A 15013-nucleotide genomic window follows, 5' to 3' on the forward strand; every position below is an offset into this window, starting at 1 on the left:
TCTAAAATAATTCTTCAATTATACAGAAACTTGAAGTTCACAGTGGTCTAATTTAGCTAAAACACTACTGTGGTTTCATGTATGTTAACTGTATATTTGCCATGGCAGTACTAAATTGAATTTGGAACCAAGTGCGCAAAGTTGGGTTTAAATGTTTAATGCACATGACATTCAAAGCGCAGCATAACTCTGCATTACAAATACATTGTGTTTATCTCCTAACTCTACCATGACACACTTAAACACTAATCTTTTGGTAAAATACATACTAAGGGGAGTGGCATAGGCTAGGTCTAATGTTTTGAGTCCGTGACCGATTGAAGTTCACCAAAAGTTAACCAACATGGCTATGTATAAGCAGGGAGGCTATACAAAGATACATTGACTCCCTGATATAATAAGATAATGTATGCTGGCGATTAGGTGCCTCACTCTGACTCTGGCAGTGTGGGTTCGAATCCCGGACCGGACTCAATCCAAAAATAGTACGAGAATCTGTACTTTACTAAGAAAGTGTTATCCCAAATATAACATTTGTTACACTTGACCACTTTCTAAATGGCATTGTGTGTTCAAGTTAACATGTTGTTTTACGCCGCACTCAAGCTGTATGGTACTATCACACTGCTGAAAGGGAGAATACAAATGAAACAGACCCTCCACGGCCTTATTTTACCACTGATTTCAATATTTCATCATTTCAGTTCCCTGTTAAATTTATATTTTATAAACCTTAAAATTATTTTCAAACGGGAAAGGCCCTTTAAAATATAATATTCAGGAAACAACCGGAAATGGTGATCACATCAAATGGGTTAAAACGTGATAACAATGTGGGGATTTCTTCTGACGAATCCATTTCCGCAGTAGGGTCTTTCGTGTGTTTTTACACAAACCCCTATCCAAAAACATGGAGGCTGACGCATGGGCCAATGATGAAACGTGGATCAGTTCCGATGCAATGCAGTGATTGCAATGAGCAGTAATAAGCATGGGTAGTTTCGAACACTTACGTCACATTAACAGCTGACCCACACTGTCTACTTGAGACTTTATCATTTTAAGAGATAACCCAGGAAACACAGCATATGTGATCGTTTAGGAAGCGGGTCACGCTTATGGCGTGGTTATCCAGAAGATAGCCGAAGTTAAGATGTAAACAACGTCTGTATATCCACGTTTATTTTAGTGAATATTAACATTACACAATTTTAACCCGTGCTCTAAGGAAGAGACAAGTATGGACGAACTGGCCCTCCAGGGGTTGGGCTCTCAAGGCAACTGTCTTGCCCAAAATAGGGTAAGTTATGTGAAGAACTATACTAAGTTGAGAAGTGCGTGTGTCTCCCACAATATCCGTGGCAGGTTGTCGGGATCGTCGTCATCAAATCATTTTTCAATTCTTATAGGCACGTTGTTGAGAAAAAAATATGACGCATATGTTTTTTTTATTTATTTAAATTCTCTGAAAATTTAATGGTAATCTACACTTTCACTTGCAGAGTAGACACAAGATTACGAATTAGTAAAAGATGTTTGTGTTCTTTAGACATTTTGACATGGATTAGATAGAAATCAATAGGATGCCATATGCACTTCTGCCATGTATTTATTTCAACATATTTCATACCAAGACAATAATTTTAAAACAATATGATTAACATGGCATTGAGAGATGTTTCTAGGTACCTTTAAGATTCCAGAAGCCATCTTCTGAACATAGTAGAAGTATTGTCACCACCAATGACCACACTGTCACAGTACTAGGCCTGTATGGATTCTTCCCCAGATCAAATCAAATGCTACAAGGATTACCGTAAACCTTTCACGATTGAGTTCTCATTTGAAATCAATCTGTTATCTAGATAAGATTTATGATAAATTTAGACCCTTAAAATTGAACATGGTGTACATGGTGTAGGCTGTAGGTGAATTAGTAACCAAACAAATTCATAGCCATGGAGAATTTGTAGACACTCCCAACTCGTAGACAAGATTCACAGTGAACTTGCAGACAAAACAGATACAATTGGGGAATTGATCCTGCAATTCCTATCAAAAGAAAACTCCCCACTTACCATGCTTACTGAATGATCCTCTTGTCCTTCTTAACTTGCATATATACTTACAAGATTATTAATTTATAATAGTATTTATAAAGGATTCTGCTAAAGAAATACTAATTAATTCCATATTTTTTATTTAACACTTTATTCACAAAAGAACCTGCTTAAGAAATTCACTAATTGTTGAATTCCAATATGAAAAAAACCATGTGTACGAATTCACTCTCGGTTTGTCTATAGGTTCACTGTAAAGTGTGTCTACGAGTTGGTGGTGTCTAGGAATTCACCCCAGCCCCATGGTGATTATGTAAAATGTGTTTGTACCCCTTTTCAGTCTTCTAGAAAACATCAAGGCTATGTACATAGTGATAACGTCGCTAAGTTACTATAATGCTGATATTTACACATGTAAAATATAACTGGCTGCCTTCAGCCTGCTGAACTCATCATCAGATTATGTTTCACCTTCACACACACACACACACACACGCACGCACACACACACACACATACATATATTCCTGGAGTAAGATTCTTTAAATAATTCAGAGAGCAATGTACAGAAATGGAAACTTTCCTTCCTTTTACTTCTGTACAATCTAAGAACTTTTAAAAACTGATTGCCATCACCATGATGACTTGTGAAACTCCCATGCATTAACATAGACTTGTGATAGTGGTACCATGCTAGATAAGCGCTAATATCGCTTATGAAAAGAGCTCAAGGGAGGAAGACAAGTTGCAAGAAACTCCAGCTCAATCATTCTCATATGGAAAAATGGACAAAAATATGTTTGAACTAAATATAGTTTGTAAAGTTTATTGATGTGATGTGCAAACAACATGCACTGATTGATAGAAAGCAACATCAAATTACCACTAGAACCGTGTGTTCTGTTGGTGTCGCCTGTTGCAATATGAACACTGGCTGACACACACCGGACTACACTGATGTGTACCTGGTGATTGAAACAGCAGACAGTGACAGTCGTACAAAGAGGATCAACTTGAAGGTTTTCATCAAGCACTTCCTGAAGACTTCCAGACCTTTTGTATCACATGACAGTGACACTTGAGTGATAAAAAGTAACAGTTGTAGTCCACTAGTCCTTATAATGATAACATATAGTAAAAACCTTAAATAATGGCAAATTTCTACTAGCCCTTATGATACCCTCACTATTGGGGAGTTTGGCAAGCACTACAGGACGTGTGCAAATAACCAAAGCTGTATGTTTACACATGAGGTCAGGGTGTTACTACAGGTATCGGATCCATAAACTAGCTGGTGTCTAATATTCAGCACATGCAAATCTATTAGCACATAAAGTTTTGTTTATTAACATGTGAAGTACAGATGTGATTATCTGTAAAATAAAGAAGTAAATTGCAAGTGATTCTGTGGCATTTGATTGACATACCAAGTGTATTATTTGTTCTGTTTGTTTGAAAAATATTAAGCCACGCCAACTTACTGTTTCCTGATTGGCCGATAATAGGATGGGTGGGGCTTGTTACATTTTTGTGCTGAACGATGGTCACAGATTGCAATTATTACAGTTTTGTTTGTGTTCATGATTAGAAATGAAGTCTGTGAAGTTAATATTGGATTGTCTGATAGCAGAACACTGTTGAGTTATATAATTACTCTCAAGTCAGATTGGACCCTGTGTGAAATTGTTTGATTATAAGCAACATCAAATTACCACTAGAACCGTGTGTTCTGTTGGTGTCGCCTGTTGCAATATGAACACTGGCTGACACACACCGGACTACACTGATGTGTACCTGGTGATTGAAACAACAGACAGTGACAGTCGTACAAAGAGGATCAACTTGAAGGTGTTCATCAAGTGTTTCCTTAAGACTTCCAGATCTATTTAGTCACCTGTTGACAATATCATGAATATGTAAAATTGGAATTTGTATTTTTCATAATTACTAAAGTACTCACGGAAATGAAAAAAACCCTGTTTTTTTTATCTCAGATTTTAAATAAATGCAGTTAATATACAAAATATAAAAATATTCAAACAGCTCAATTAGTACGTAAAAGTGTGTAAAAATATGAACAAAACAGACTGTTGTGAAACTGAGCATAACCAGGTGTTAGTAGATCAAGGTGAATGTCCATGACCTATGACACCTTGACGACAGGTGAAAACAGGTGCTGGAAACCCACGTGCATGTTATTTGTCAGTGGTTAGTGATTTGTCAGTGGCATTGTGGGATTGTGAATCATCGTCAAAATATCAGAACGTAAAAGTAACACATTCCCTTCTCAAACAACAACTTACATGTCATTATTATTATGTACATAAACATAGCTGTTATTTCTATTGTTGTTTTGATAACTTTTTTCCAGGCTAATTTGCATAATGCTATAGCCAGTTTCTGCCATGTCAATTTGGACTTAGTTTTATTTTTGAATGTTGAAAGTGCCTACAAATTACCTCCTGTAAAGTACATTCTGTATTGAGCACTGAGATAAAACTAGCAAATCCAGACTAGTACTTTTTCCAGTTGTTTTGTTATTTAGTATTTACATCTACGCAATGCTTTGTGTCGATTATTAAATCAAGCAAAACAGGGTTTTTTTCATTTCCATGAGTACTTTATGATGTTATCTTGTGCCTGTAAGGAACTGTTTTCCAGATAAGTGCATACAGTATACCCAGGTACTACAGTTATAACGAACACAAAGGGACTGCTAATTTTAGTTCGTTATAACCTAAGTTCGTCATTAGCATATTTTCAGCATATATACAGCAAATGGCCGGGACATAAAAAACAATTCCTTATATCACTCAGTTCATAATAAGCGGGGGCGGTCAGGTAGCCTAGTGGTTAAAGCATTCGCTCATCAAGCTGAAAACCCGGGTTCGATTCCCGACATGGGTACAATGTGTGAAGCCCATTTCTGGTGTCCCCAGCCGTGATATTGCTGGAATATTGCTAAAAGCAGTGTAAAACCAAACTCACTCACTCATTATAAGCGTGTTCGTTATAAACATAGTTTACTGTATTTGCATAAAATACACAAAATAGATTGCTTCCAATCAGTCTTCGATTGTTTCAATGAATCAGAACACCACTACTCGTAGGCCCTGAGTACATCTTTATACAAACTGGCTGAGGCTAGTGATATTTACATTCGTCTGTCTCGTGTCATCAGGCCCTGCAGTATTTTGAGGAGCTGAAGCAGCAGCCGAATGGATGGAAGATCTGTGCACAAGCCCTGACGAGTGGCAGGTACCACAGGTAAGTCAGCTTGTAGAGACAACAGTGTAATGAGTGGCAGGTACCACAGGTAAGTCAGCTTGTAGAGACAACAGTGTAACTAGTGGCAGGTACCACAGGTAAGTCAGCTTGTAGAGACAACAGTGTAACTAGTGGCAGGTACCACAGGTAAGTCAGCTTGTAGAGACAACAGTGTAACGAGTGGCAGGTACCACAGGTATGTCAGTTTGTAGAGACAACAGTGTAACTAGTGGCAGGTACCACAGGTAAGTCAGCTTGTAGAGACAGCGTAACTAGTGGCAGGTACCACAGGTATGTCAGCTTGTAGAGACAACAGTGTAACTAGTGGCAGGTACCACAGGTATGTCAGCTTGTAGAGACAACAGTGTAACTAGTGGCAGGTACCACAGGTATGTCAGCTTGTAGAGACAACAGTGTAACTAGTGGCAGGTACCACAGGTAAGTCAGCTTGTAGAGACAACAGTGTAACGAGTGGCAGGTACCACAGGTATGTCAGTTTGTAGAGACAACAGTGTAACTAGTGGCAGGTACCACAGGTAAGTCAGCTTGTAGAGACAGCGTAACTAGTGGCAGGTACCACAGGTATGTCAGCTTGTAGAGACAGTGTAACTAGTGGCAGGTACCACAGGTATGTCAGCTTGTAGAGACAGTGTAACTAGTGGCAGGTACCACAGGTATGTCAGCTTGTAGAGACAGTGTAACTAGTGGCAGGTACCACAGGTATGTCAGTTTGTAGAGACAACAGTGTAACTAGTGGCAGGTACCACAGGTATGTCAGCTTGTAGAGACAGTGTAACTAGTGGCAGGTACCACAGGTAAGTCAGCTTGTAGAGACAACGGTGTAATGAGTGGCAGGTACCACAGGTAAGTCAGCTTGTAGAGACAACAGTGTAACTAGTGGCAGGTACCACAGGTAAGTCAGCTTGTAGAGACAACAGTGTAACTAGTGGCAGGTACCACAGGTAAGTCAGCTTGTAGAGACAGTGTAATGAGTGGCAGGTACCACAGGTATGTCAGCTTGTAGAGACAACAGTGTAACTAGTGGCAGGTACCACAGGTATGTCAGCTTGTAGAGACAGTGTAACTAGTGGCAGGTACCACAGGTATGTCAGCTTGTAGAGACAGCAGTGGAACGAGTGGCAGGTTTCACAGGTAAGTCAGCTTGTAGAGACAACAGTGTAACTAGTGGCAGGTACCACAGGTATGTCAGCTTGTAGATACAACAGTGTAACGAGTGGCAGGTATGTCAGCTTGTAGATACAACAGTGTAACGTGTGGCAGGTACCACAGGTAAGTCAGCTTGTAGAGACAACAGTGTAATGAGTGGCAGGTACCACAGGTAAGTCAGCTTGTAGAGACAACAGTGTAACTAGTGGCAGGTACCACAGGTAAGTCAGCTTGTAGAGACAACAGTGTAACTAGTGGCAGGTACCACAGGTAAGTCAGCTTGTAGAGACAACAGTGTAACGAGTGGCAGGTACCACAGGTATGTCAGTTTGTAGAGACAACAGTGTAACTAGTGGCAGGTACCACAGGTAAGTCAGCTTGTAGAGACAGCGTAACTAGTGGCAGGTACCACAGGTATGTCAGCTTGTAGAGACAACAGTGTAACTAGTGGCAGGTACCACAGGTATGTCAGCTTGTAGAGACAACAGTGTAACTAGTGGCAGGTACCACAGGTATGTCAGCTTGTAGAGACAACAGTGTAACTAGTGGCAGGTACCACAGGTAAGTCAGCTTGTAGAGACAACAGTGTAACGAGTGGCAGGTACCACAGGTATGTCAGTTTGTAGAGACAACAGTGTAACTAGTGGCAGGTACCACAGGTAAGTCAGCTTGTAGAGACAGCGTAACTAGTGGCAGGTACCACAGGTATGTCAGCTTGTAGAGACAGTGTAACTAGTGGCAGGTACCACAGGTATGTCAGCTTGTAGAGACAGTGTAACTAGTGGCAGGTACCACAGGTATGTCAGCTTGTAGAGACAGTGTAACTAGTGGCAGGTACCACAGGTATGTCAGTTTGTAGAGACAACAGTGTAACTAGTGGCAGGTACCACAGGTATGTCAGCTTGTAGAGACAGTGTAACTAGTGGCAGGTACCACAGGTAAGTCAGCTTGTAGAGACAACGGTGTAATGAGTGGCAGGTACCACAGGTAAGTCAGCTTGTAGAGACAACAGTGTAACTAGTGGCAGGTACCACAGGTAAGTCAGCTTGTAGAGACAACAGTGTAACTAGTGGCAGGTACCACAGGTAAGTCAGCTTGTAGAGACAGTGTAATGAGTGGCAGGTACCACAGGTATGTCAGCTTGTAGAGACAACAGTGTAACTAGTGGCAGGTACCACAGGTATGTCAGCTTGTAGAGACAGTGTAACTAGTGGCAGGTACCACAGGTATGTCAGCTTGTAGAGACAGCAGTGGAACGAGTGGCAGGTTTCACAGGTAAGTCAGCTTGTAGAGACAACAGTGTAACTAGTGGCAGGTACCACAGGTATGTCAGCTTGTAGATACAACAGTGTAACGAGTGGCAGGTATGTCAGCTTGTAGATACAACAGTGTAACGTGTGGCAGGTACCACAGGTAAGTCAGCTTGTAGAGACAACAGTGTAACTAGTGGCAGGTACCACAGGTAAGTCAGCTTGTAGAGACAGTGTAACTAGTGGCAAGTACCACAGGTAAGTCAGCTTGTAGAGACAACAGTGTAACGAGTGGCAGGTACCACAGGTAAGTCAGCTTGTAGAGACAACAGTGTAACGAGTGGCAGGTACCACAGGTAAGTCAGCTTGTAGAGACAACAGTGTAACGAGTGGCAGGTACCACAGGTAAGTCAGCTTGTAGAGACAACAGTGTAACTAGTGGCAGGTACCACAGGTAAGTCAGCTTGTAGAGACAACAGTGTAACTAGTGGCAGGTACCACAGGTAAGTCAGCTTGTAGAGACAGTGTAACTAGTGGCAGGTACCACAGGTATGGCAGCTTGTAGAGACAACAGTGTAACGAGTGGCAGGTACCACAGGTATGTCAGCTTGTAGAGATAGCGTAACTATTGGCTTTGGCCAACAGAAACCCACGTGTGACATGTTTTGCTTGATTCGTAGATTGTCAGGAGACTGGCAACTATTGCCAATAACTTTGGTAGAAGAAGCATCAAATAATCCTGATAATGCAGAATTATCATGAATAATGTTATTCATGAGAGTTACTGACTATGATATGTTGCTTTTTGTCAATGTCCATGTATGTAGTAATCACTTTACATTTGCATGGTTTTAATCTTTCTTTTCAGCAACGACCATGTGAAGTTCTTTTGTTTACAAGTTGTGGAGCACTATTTGAAGAACAGGTGTGTACTGTAGGTCTAGGTGTACTTCACACATATTAATCCCATGGGGATTCCGGTTAGAATTGGTCCCCAGCAACCTATGCTGGTCGAAAGCGGGGACCAAATGGATGGGGGTGGTCAGGCTTGGTGACTTGGTTGACAGCTGTCATTGTACTCCTACGACATGGATCATTGTTTAATGGTGTCAATCACTGGATTGTCTGGTCCAGACCAGATTATGTACAGGCTGCCGTCATATACCTGGGATATTACTGTGTGCAGAATTTAAACAACAAACAAATATCACACATACAGCGTCATGCAGTGACTTACAGAGTTGACGTTAAAATCACATGAACCTTATTATTAGAACTGATATTTTCAAAAGCATGGCAGTTTTAATTTTTTTTTTATTCTTCGCTGAAACCATGATAAACATTGGTTGAGGTGATTTTGTCAATGGTTGACAGATGTAAAGTGTATGGTTATTATCCCTACAAAAAGTGGGGCAGGGGATATCCAGGAACAGACTTTGTCCATCTGTCCGTCCTTCCATCCGCTTTTCAAAGTGGACAAATTTTTTCAAAAACTATTTAAGTTAGAGAACTGAAATTTTACACACTGATCTTACTGGTCATGATCTTGAATGTGTTTGAAAATTGGTGTCTTAAATTAATTTTTGCAGAGTTATGGCCCTTTCTCCGTGCTTTTTCAACTTGTTGCATACTGTGTGAAATGGTTTTCTCAGAAACTACTAAAGTTACGTGAACGACAGTTAGCTGCTGATCTATGAGATACTTGTCATGACAGAGTTCGATAATTGGTCCCGTAAATTATTTTTTCCAGAGTTACTTCCCTTGTTAGATGTTTTTAGATTTTGAGCATACACAGTGACGGTCCCTGATCCATGTTATTTTCAAAGTGCATAGTGTCTGCAATGGAGACATGGTTTTTCAGAAACTACTGAACTTAGCTTGTCAAAGAGATACTTAGCAAGACTGAGTTGGTGCCATAAATTAATATATCCAGAGAAAGGGGCCTTTTGTGTTTCCTTCTATGCTACCACTATTCAGGCTAGTAAGTGTTGCAAGTTAAGTTGCATCCCTGATATATGTATTGTTTCAGCACCTTCAGAATGGAGTATTAGAATTTGATGCCCATTTTGTTCTACTTACAGTTATGCACAGTCCACGCCAGAAGACCACAACAATGTCAAGTCTTTCATCAACGCCTGTTTGCAAATGGAGGTAAGGAAACATTGCCAATGCATTTAAGTGAACATTTTGGGAGGGAAATGAAGCCTGTATGATACTAAAATGACCTTCTTTCGATCAGTTTCTCAACACAAAACGACCCTTGAAGATCCGGGGTAGAATAGGTCTTCAGCAACCCATGCTTGTCGTAAGAGGCGACTAACAGGATCGGTGGTCAGACTCGCTGACTTGGTTGATGCATGTCATCGTATCCCAATTGCTTAGATCAATGCTCATGATATCAATCACTGGATTGTCTGGTCCAGACTCAGTTATTTACAGACCGCCGTCATATAGCTGGAATATTGCTGAGTGCGGCGTTAAACAACAAACAAACAAACTCAACATGAACGACCGCTTTTTAAACTATGCAATACCTATTGCGGAATTCTTTTAAAACTTTGCACATTTGCATGGAGGATCTCATGTTTACTTTTGTTTTCTATTACTTATAAAGCTTAACATGTGTCAATATCAGGCCCAATCCCTTGTTCATTCGAAAACATCTCCACACATCAAGTCTGACACTGTGAATATCCCATGTTGTGTGGCATACAAGGACAGGGAATGACACACATTCTTTTGCTTTGTTTCAGGGAAATGAAGCAAGCCAGGGCAAGAACTTTCTGCGCAACAAAGTGGCCCAGATTGTCTCCCTTGCTTTCATTGTGGACTATCCCCACCGGTGGCAGACGTTCTTTGCGGACCTGCTGTCCACTCTGTCCCTGGGCCACCTCGCTGTTGACATGTTCCTGAGGATACTCCTGGCCATCGACAGTGAGGTGGTGGACCGGGAGATTGTCCACACACCACAGGTGAGAAAACTCATGAAATGTATCTTTGGGCTCACAACAGATCCCAAGCACCTTTTGCTTGTTGTAACAAGGGACAAAGCATACTAAATGACGATTATAATGTGAGATTGTAAGTCGTGTCATGATGGTGTGGATCAATACTCATCATGTCACTATTATTTAGCATCGCTTGGCCTGGCTCTATTTCAGCCAATCTTTGGCTTAAAGTCTTAAGCAGTCTGCGAATTTAGCCACTTGTTAGTAGCCTGTGTCTCATCCAGTTTGGCTTGGTCAAGTAAGCTCAGCTGCTAATTTAATGGTTGATATAATGAGACTACAATCTACTTCATTAAACTGAGACTCAAAAGTTTGAAGCTGGTCGTGGTAGGTCTGAAAGTTGTTGGACATTTCCTGTACAAACTGAAATCAACCTCAGTTTTAAAAAAAATGATTTACAGTGTTCTGCTCTACTTTGAAGCAGAATAATCGAGTCGTGTCTGGAAATTAAATGATGGTAGGACAGCCACAGTCACAAATGGACCATTGATGACAACATTAGTTCTGGACCGCCTCCGTGGTCTAGTTGTAGAGCGTCCACCTGGAGAGGGGAAGGTAACCTGTTGTTACCCTGTCTGGCGCTCGGCATTAAGGGGCTAAAACAAGGACTGGTCGGCTTGGAGTTAGTATACTGTGTCTGAGTGGGGTATTCATGTTAAACTGCGGCATGGTATCTCAGTGTGCTAGCACTATAAATCGGCATCAGTCCGGACTAGTACAAGCAGCCCCCCCCACACACACACGTGCATGCACGTCGCTATATAAGTGCAATAATCTTGGACGCGAAGTTAAACCCAATTTCACCTCCATTTTTCTCCATAGCGACTATGACTAGAGTTGTAACATGATGAATGTTTGTTTTACAGGAGACTCAGCGGAACACAGTGATTAAAGACACGATGCGGGACCATTGCGTGGCACAGCTGGCTGAGTCGTGGTACCAGATCATGGTGAGGAAAATATCAACTCTGCACAGATTCTTGGTTAGAATTGGTCCACAGCAACCTACCCTTGTCATAAGAGGTGACTGGATGGATTGGGTGGTCATGCTAGGTGATTTGGTTGATGCATGTCATCGTACCTTGGCGATTATGATTGATGCTCTTGCCATCAATAACTGGATTGTCTGGCCCAGATTCGATTATTTACAGGACACTGTCATATAGCTGGGATATTGCTCAGTGCGGTGTTAAACAATGAAGAAACAAGCAGGTTGTTGTGCTTGAGGACTTGACGAACAAGGAGAACATCTAACACCTGCACCTATTTTGGCTTTCCTCCCAAAGCTGGCAGGGGCGGTAGGGTAGCCTAGTGGTTAAAGTGGTCATGAAGCCCATTTCTGGTGTCCCCCGCCGTGATATTGCTGGAATATTGCTGGAATATTGCTGAAAGCATCGTAAGACTCACTCACTCACTCACTCACTCACTCACTCACTCACTCACTCACTCACTCACTCAGAACCAACTGTTTGACACTTGGACTGTGCTTGGTGATTTAAGAACATTTCATTGTTTTATTAAATTTTCATCCAAATTTAAAAATATGAGGCTGTAGGTGATATATTTTGTCTGTAAGTAGTTGTGGAAATAAGACGAGATGAGGCAGCGTGTTGGGTAGCGGGATTGGAAGGGGATAAAAATCTATAATGGCCTAATACTAAAGGATAATAAATGTCTTATTTTCAGACGGGGTATGAAACCAGCAAACCTGAAATAACCTGTACCTGTCTGGACGTTGTGGGGAAATTTGTGTCTTGGATTGACATCAGCCTCATAGCCAATGACAAGGTGGTATCTGCATTGTTGCGGTTCCTGTCCTTGACCTTGGTGAGGGAGAGCGCGTGCGACTGTGTTCACGAGATCATCAGCAAGGGGATGGATCCTGTCAGCAAAACTAAACTGGTGGAGTCTTTCATGGCGTTTCTAGACAACGCTGGTGTGCTCAACCCACCGGAGGTAAGGCTTGCAGTTAGAGTCACAGGATCCAAACAACATATGTGCTGCTATAACCATGCTTTACACGTTAAGTATGTGCTGCTATAACCATGCTTTACACGTTAAGACATACTGTCAAGAAAGAATCCCCCCCCCATGAGGATTCCGGGTGAGAATAGATCCTCAGAATCCTAAGCTGGTTGTGAGAGTCGACCAAATAGGATCGGATGGTCAGAATCGTCAACTTGATTGATGCTGTAGATGATTACTCACAGTATCAATCATTGGATTGTCTGGACCAGACTTGATTATTTACAGGCTGCTGTGATATAGCTTTAAGTTTTCTGAGTGAGGCGTTGAACAACAACAACAACAACAACAACAACAACAAATTCACTTCCAAAAGTCAGTGGATGCAACATGGCTTCCGAACGAGGATAGTGTGTATCGTTGCTCATACTTTCAGATGCTGGTTTGCCTGGTCCAGACTCAACAGACTGTTGTGATATATTCCTGGAATATTGGTGACTGGTGGCATGGGTGGCCCAGTCATCTAAGGTGCGGCAATTTGCTTTGCAGAGTTGTGTCCCTTGGGCACCCAGAAAGACATTATTGTGGGTTCCAACCCCAGTGTCGGCGATACTTGGTATTATGATGGTTTCTCAATCCCATGTTTTGATATTGTAGCTTACTTTTTCTGTTTAGACAAGACCTGTGAAGATCCAGGTTAGAATAGGTCTTCAACAACCCATGCTTGCTGTAAAAATCGACTGACTTGGTTGATGCATGTCATCGCATGCCAGTTGCATGGATCGATGCTTATATGAATCACTGGATTGTCTGGTCCACACTTGATTATTTACAAACTACCATCATATAACTGTAATATTGCTGAGTGCGGTGGCAAACATCAAACAAACAAACGAAACAAACAGTTTAGACAAAACCAATTACACAATGCTCTTTGTCTTTTTCCCAGGATGAAGAAGGGGACTTCCTGGCCAAGCTGTCCAAGTTGATCAACGGTGCCGGCATTGCGCTGTTGACATCATGGCAGAAGTAAGTAGCCACTATGTCAAATGATATCTCGTGCATCAGTTTCATGAAATGATTGTTAGATATCGTACTCCGATGACGTTGATTGTTATTCCTACTACCATAGATTCATCTGGTCTGGATACAGTAATGGTGTGGCCGTCATGTGCTTACTGTTGTGATGGGGCAGTGCGGTAGCCCAGTGGTTAAAGCATTCGTTCGTCACGCCGAAGACCCGCGTTCGATTCCCGACATGGGTACAATGTGTGAAGCCTATTTCTGGTGTTCCCTGCCATGATATTGCTGGAATATTGCTAAAACCAAACTCACTCACTCAACAAACAACATTTACTTTTGACTTCTTGTCTCTTGACTCCTGGCTGGTTTTGAGAGGCTCCAGAGTTACTTCCCTTTGGCATGCCAGATTCCAGTGAGCTTGGGTTCAAATCTAAGATGTCCTGATTATGTTTCTTGTTTTGTCAACACAATACCCATACTTGTGGGTTTCACCAAGTGGCAATATCGCAAGCCTGAATCTCATTGAGCTTTCACCACTTCGTTTGATCAATGGTTACCGAAAAACAAACCTTTGATTGTCACTATGCCCATTGCTATTGCAGATTAGCTAAGAGTGGCGATACACAAAACGCAAATAACACACTACAAGCTCTGGAGACCAAAGTGCCGTACATGCTGCGTTTCCTTGGTGATGAAGATGACGATGTGTCCGGAGCTGTTGCCAACTTTTCACAAGAATACATCAACTTGTTGAAACAAATAGCTCCCCTCTCGCCAAAACAGAGGGAGAATATGGAGGTAGGACTAGCGTATACAACGCTGCTGTGTCTTCACATCTATCTGTACTTCATCAACTATAGGCTACCAAATTTTCTTGTGCTAAGATCCGTGAAGATCCGGGGTAGAATAGGTATTCAGCAACCCATGCTTGCCCAAAAGGCGACTAACAGGATCAGGTGGTCAGACTCGCTGACTTGGTTGATGCATGTCATCGTAACACAATTACTTAGATCGATGCTCATGATGTCAATCATTGGATTGTCTGGTCCAGCCTCGATTTATTACAGATGGCCACCATATATCTGGAATATTGGTTAGTATGGATTTAAACAACAAACAAACACTATGATTTCCTGAGTTTCTGCGTCTGTACGTCGTGTTCATGCTTGGGGACAATACACTGTTGTGAAGCAGGGCGGGGTGTTCAGCTGTCAGGGATGACAATCTCATCATGCTAACAGTTCATATATTATGGCCTGACAAAATGTCTGAT

General features: G+C 41.6%; 1 protein-coding gene across 1 annotated transcript in view; it reads left to right on the forward strand.

Annotated features, from left to right (window-relative positions):
- Nucleotides 1–883: 883 nt before the first annotated feature.
- Nucleotides 884–15013, forward strand: part of LOC124136073 (exportin-T-like) — a 38099-nt gene continuing 23969 nt past the window's right edge. Inside the window, exons 1-9 of the mRNA XM_046501852.2 lie at nucleotides 884–1300; nucleotides 5242–5327; nucleotides 8613–8669; nucleotides 9826–9895; nucleotides 10498–10716; nucleotides 11619–11702; nucleotides 12439–12708; nucleotides 13667–13746; nucleotides 14343–14538. Of these exons, the coding sequence (XP_046357808.2) occupies nucleotides 1241–1300; nucleotides 5242–5327; nucleotides 8613–8669; nucleotides 9826–9895; nucleotides 10498–10716; nucleotides 11619–11702; nucleotides 12439–12708; nucleotides 13667–13746; nucleotides 14343–14538 (1122 nt within the window). The 5' untranslated portion in view covers nucleotides 884–1240. The remainder of the gene's footprint in view (nucleotides 1301–5241; nucleotides 5328–8612; nucleotides 8670–9825; nucleotides 9896–10497; nucleotides 10717–11618; nucleotides 11703–12438; nucleotides 12709–13666; nucleotides 13747–14342; nucleotides 14539–15013) is intronic.

The sequence above is a fragment of the Haliotis rufescens genome, unplaced genomic scaffold (assembly GCF_023055435.1).
Source record: "Haliotis rufescens isolate VD_foot unplaced genomic scaffold, xgHalRufe1.0.p SCAF_44, whole genome shotgun sequence".
In the NCBI taxonomy this organism is placed as follows: Eukaryota; Metazoa; Mollusca; class Gastropoda; order Lepetellida; family Haliotidae; genus Haliotis; species Haliotis rufescens.